Below are 5,441 nucleotides of genomic sequence, written 5' to 3'. Positions count from 1 at the left end.
ATGATGAAGTTCATTATCAATAATGATGAAGTTCATTATCAATAATGATGAAGTTCATTATCAATAATGATGAAGTTCATTATCAATAATGATGAAGTTCATTATCAATAATGATGAAGTTCATTATCAATAATGATGAAGTTCATTATCATCATCAGCAGCAGTATATTCATTTGGTATCTGTATTCCATATTAGCATGGGTTGGATGGTTAAACACACTTTGAAGAGTCAAAGGATTACATTGAGCTCCAGTGTTTTCCTTGTCAGGAGTTCTATAGTTGGATGCTCTTCCTAACACCAACCACTTCACAGAATATACTGGGTACTTTTCCATGGTACCAGCATTTGTAATATCATTGGTCAACTTGCAAGACAAGAACCTTTGACAGAGTGGGAATGTGGCTTTGTGCCAAGTGTTGAGAGGCTCAAGTACGATAGACACACAAGAACAGGTATTTCGTTGTAGGGGAGATACATTGCCACCCCAGGATTAAAGGAAGCAAGAATGGTAGAGATGAGGTGTCAGGACATATCCTCACAGTGCAAGACGGTTGATCAAGAGTAAATAGAGACAGAGAATCAAAGATGGTTGGGTAGGTTCATGAAAGTGTGAAAGGAGAGTGATAGACAGCTAGCAATCTGGACAGAGGTGAAATCAGTGAATGGTGAACACAGGTGGAGGAGTAATCAACGGTAAATCTTAGTCTGAGGAAAGGAACAGGGAAGCAAGAGTCAGTCAGGGAGGAGGTGGTGATAGTTGGCAATGCATAAAAGGAGTGTGGTGGACAGCTACAATATAATTAAACCACAGACAGATGAAAAATAGGGAGATGATGTGAAGTGTCAGGGAGAGAGAAGATGCACAGCAACAGAGATGGAGATCAGAGGTATGCAGGGGTGGATATAATGAGTGACAAAAAAGGTGGAAGAGAAGGCATCTCCATGCACACTGCATATCTTCATCCAGAGGCCCCTCTTCTACACCCAGTATTCACAGCCATTGAATGAAAGCAACAAAGTCTTAAACCAAACAGATGCAGGTATGGCTATGTGGTTAAGAAACTTGCTTCCCAACCATATGGTTTCAGATTCAGTCTCATTGCACAGCACTTTGAGCTACTGGGTGAGAGTCTTCTGCTACAGCCCCAGACAACCAAAACCTTGTGAGTGAATTTGGTAGGCAGAGATTGAAAGAAGTCCATTATGCATGCACACACACACACACACACACACACATTGGTTTTTAAACAAGCTTCACCATCATACAACCAATGTTGTTCATTTCCAGTCGTGTGGAAAATATGTCTGGTCATGAGGAAATATTAGCTTGCTTGGAAACAGGTGAGGGTTGGTGATAGGAAAGGCATCTAACTGTAGAAAATCTGCCTCGACAAATTCTGCCTGACCCATGCAAGCATGAAAAAGTAGATGTTAAATATTGTTATTGTTGTTGCTGTTATTGATGACAACAAAAGCAGTAACAAAAAATAAGAAGCCTCAGCCTGGTCAATCAATCTGCTCAAAGAAAAAGCAGCCAAATGTTGCTACTATTACAAATACAGGAAAAACACATTAAAAAGTCATAATGCAAAAATCAACTTACCCGTCTCTTTTAAATTTAAATAAGACCCTGCTGTTAAGGTCTTCTTGTTTTTCATCGTCTTTTGCTGGAGCTCTGTGGAGAGGAAAACAAAAAATCCATGATAATATTTTAAACAAGCCATAACAATAAAAAAAATAACACTGTGAAGGTGTGTGGCCTAGTGATCAGGGTGTTTGGCTCATGGTTATGACATTGTGAGTTCAATTCAGGGACCAGATGATGCATTGTGTCCTTGAGCAAAGTACTTGGTTTTATGTAGCTCCAGTCTACTCAACTGTAAATGAGTACTAGCTGAGTGCCAGCACATTCCCTACCTCTCTCCATCTGTCACATCCTGGATGTTCTGCTGGATCACGAGTAAAGAGGCCAAGTGTCCATGTCTTCTCATGATTACACAGGCACCTAAAACAATTAGTGAAAGTATGATACATGCTACTAAGCTATTCTCACTAACAACTTATGACTGGCTGTGGTTTCACAATTATTTTGTTCAAGAGCCAACTCCCAATACACACACTCATGAAAAAAAAGGAAACAAAAAATGACTACAGGATTAAGAAGTTTTGGGGTTGAATCCCACTGCTTGGCATCTTGGGCAAGTGTTTTCTATTATAGCTTTGAGTTGACCAATACATTTCAAGAGGAAAATGAACAGAAAAGCCATCATACATGTGTATATTTATGTGTGTGTATCTATATATATATAGAGAGAGAGGGAAAAACAACATGTTTCGAAACTCCTATCTGCCTATTGGTTTTGACAGAAACATATATATAGGTTCTTCTTAAGTTCTTTCTTACCTTTTTTGAGCTTTCAACCTCCAATTTATTTGTAATGCTTTTTAAAAAACATCATCTTTCTACAACATGCAAATAAATCAGTAATTACATCCATTTATTCTTGATTTTCTTCTCCTTGTTTTTCCCTGTATATTAATAATTTCAATAATCCTAAACATATACAAATGACTTTACCATTATATGATATGGATTGAACCTGTGGAATACCTTCGATTATATAATCCCTAATGAGGACTTAACTTCCTCGAATTAACTATATATATATATATATATATATATATATATATATATATATACATACATACATACATACATAAATACATATATATATATATATATATATACACATATATATATACACGTATACATACATATATATATATATACATATATATATATACATACACACATATATATATATATATATATCATCATTATCATCATCATCATCATCGTTTAATGTCCACTTTCCATGCTAGCATGGGTTGGACGATTTGACTGGGGACTGGTGAGCCAGGTGGCTACACCAGGCTCCAATCTGATTTGGCAGAGTTTCTACAGCTAGATGCCCTTCCTAACGCCTATATATATATATATATATATAGGTGTAGGTATGGCTGTGTGGTAAAAGTTTGCTTCCCAACCACATGGATCTAGGTTCAGTCCTCATTGCATGGCACCTTGGGCAAGTATCTTCTACTATAAGCCAATCATGTATATATGGATGTATATATGGATAGATGAATGAACAGAGATGAGTGAACTAATGAGTAGACAGATGAGCAGGTAGATGTGGGTGGGGTGGAGAGGTTGTATCTTCTTGTCTCAACATCACATGATAGCTAACAATAAGCATCGCATTCATACAAATGATGACCTTCACTTCCAGTCTTTCTTGAAAACATGTCCAACCATGGGGAAATATTATCTTCCTTGGAAATAGTTGAGGGTTAGTAACTGGAAGGGAACCCAATTGTAAAAAACATGCTTCAGTGATTTCTACTTAACACATGCATATATTCTTTTATTCTTTTACTCTTTTACTTGTTTCAGTCATTTGACTGCGACCATGCTGGAGCACCACCTTTAATCAAAAATTGATCCCAGGACTTATTCTTTGTAAGCCTAGTACTTATTCTATTGAACTCTTTTGCTGAACCAGTAAGTTACGGGGATGGAAACACACCAACATGGCAGTAATGATGATGGTGGCAGTGACACCAACTATCTCAGACATGGAACATTACATTATAATACTAAATATCTAAAGAACATCCATGGGTACAGAATGATGTCTATGCAATGATATCATTGTTAGTTGTTCTAGCTCAAGTTAGATTAATATAGTTTTTTTCTTTTATACTCACTCAAATTTCGCATTAATCACTATGATAGACTTGCGGTCCTTCATCTTTTGAGTGCTTAATTCCTCTAAGGATTTGAATTCTGCATCCAGTTTCAGACGACCAGCATAAAAAAAGCCATCCGTAATTATATTTGTAGGAGCTGTGGATTAAAATTTAAATAGTAAAATAAAAATATTTTCACTGTTTCCAGACAGTGGAATTAGCAGTGTGAATTAAGTGTCTGGATTATGAACACAATACAGCCTTGTTACATTATATTAACCACCATTTTCTTAACTAATTTGCAGCCATCTTCTTCACCCTGAGTAGATAATTTCATAAAAAATATATTTCATTTGTGTAGCGATGTATCTTTGTCCTTTTTTTAATAGAGAAAGACAATTGCAATATTCCAGAAACTGTTGTACAGAGAAACAAGGTGATGTATGAATGAAAGTGCAACATGAAAAGAAAAACAAAGACTTTTAATTTAAATAGCTATCCTAGAATATTTATACAATTATTTTGTCAAAAATAAGGTGCTGAATTTACATCTAAATATGTTCTTTGCATACAAAAACTAAAACAAAAAACTATAGAATGAAAGCAAATGTTTGGAACTATAAATAGCAACTGCAACACTGAAATATGTAGCAGATCACTGTTGTTGTTCTAGATCAGCAGTTCCCAAACTTTGAATCACAACACAATTTGAGTTATGGTATTTTTCTGAAAGGGTCACAAAACCAAAATCTTTTAAATTTTACTTTTGAAATATTTGATAAAATCTAAGGGGACAGTAATTGTAAGAGTCTGTGACTACTGGTCTAGAAGGATGTTATCAGAAGAAAAAATGTTTTCTCACCAAGGTAGCCACAAAACGAGAACTTTGCAGAAAGATTGTTGTCAAATAGACGTTCAAGAGCTATTGCGGTGAATTGATTCCGACGTGTCGGGTTCAAATTAATCTCCTGGAGTGTATTTAGGCCACTTTGAAAGAAATAAAATCATAAGACATTTATTTTGACAGAATATATAGACAATTTTAATATTTCAGAAATATCTATCAATATTATAAAAAAATAATAGATAATAAAACTTTTTCAGATTTTAATCAACTTTCTACACTTACTTTAAAATAAAGCTAACCTATAATTATGCAAAACTATTATCATTAAGATAATTACAGGCTAACATAATTTGGTGAGCTGAAAATAATCTGTAATCTATTTGAATTATTAATTAATGACAACGTGTCATTAACTAATGGAAATTACTCTCAAAGGGGACAAGGGACCAAAAATTAAATGGCGGCATGTGATGGTGGAGAGTGATTATGATGTGTGGATATTATGATGCTATACCCAGTGCTTTACAAATGAAGACTCTTGGAGAATTTATTCTGCATTGAGTTACAGATACTCCCTGGTCACTCTTGCCATCAGGAGTCCAGTGAACTAGTAATTGGGCCAGTAGAAACCTGCCAATGAGTGCTATTATGAAATAGATAAATAAATAATAATAGAGCTTCTCTCTATCTTCTGTTTGTAATTACATTCTTAATATCATTCTTTGAAAGACAAGTAATCGACCAATTTGCAGTTAAAGAGCTGTTAGGAGAATATACGTATAGATGTATGTACATATACGTATGTATATATGCATATATATATATATATATATATATATA

At 34.9% G+C, this 5,441-nt stretch overlaps 1 protein-coding gene across 2 annotated transcripts in view; it reads right to left on the bottom strand.

The window, feature by feature from the left end:
* The window catches only part of LOC106872666 (armadillo repeat-containing protein 3), a 28,870-nt gene that overhangs the window by 5,066 nt on the left and 18,363 nt on the right, over positions 1 to 5,441 (bottom strand). For both annotated transcript variants that reach the window (XM_014919729.2, XM_014919731.2), the window contains exons 16-18: positions 4,617 to 4,741; positions 3,773 to 3,911; positions 1,605 to 1,676 (exon numbers count right to left, since the gene is read on the bottom strand). In XM_014919729.2, coding sequence (XP_014775215.1) covers positions 1,605 to 1,676; positions 3,773 to 3,911; positions 4,617 to 4,741 — 336 coding nt within the window. The remainder of the gene's footprint in view (positions 1 to 1,604; positions 1,677 to 3,772; positions 3,912 to 4,616; positions 4,742 to 5,441) is intronic.

The sequence above is a fragment of the Octopus bimaculoides genome, chromosome 13 (genome assembly GCF_001194135.2).
Source record: "Octopus bimaculoides isolate UCB-OBI-ISO-001 chromosome 13, ASM119413v2, whole genome shotgun sequence".
NCBI classification, from domain to species: domain Eukaryota; kingdom Metazoa; phylum Mollusca; class Cephalopoda; order Octopoda; family Octopodidae; genus Octopus; species Octopus bimaculoides.
Note: the sequence above shows the minus strand (reverse complement) of the source record. Positions and strands in the feature narration are given on the sequence as shown.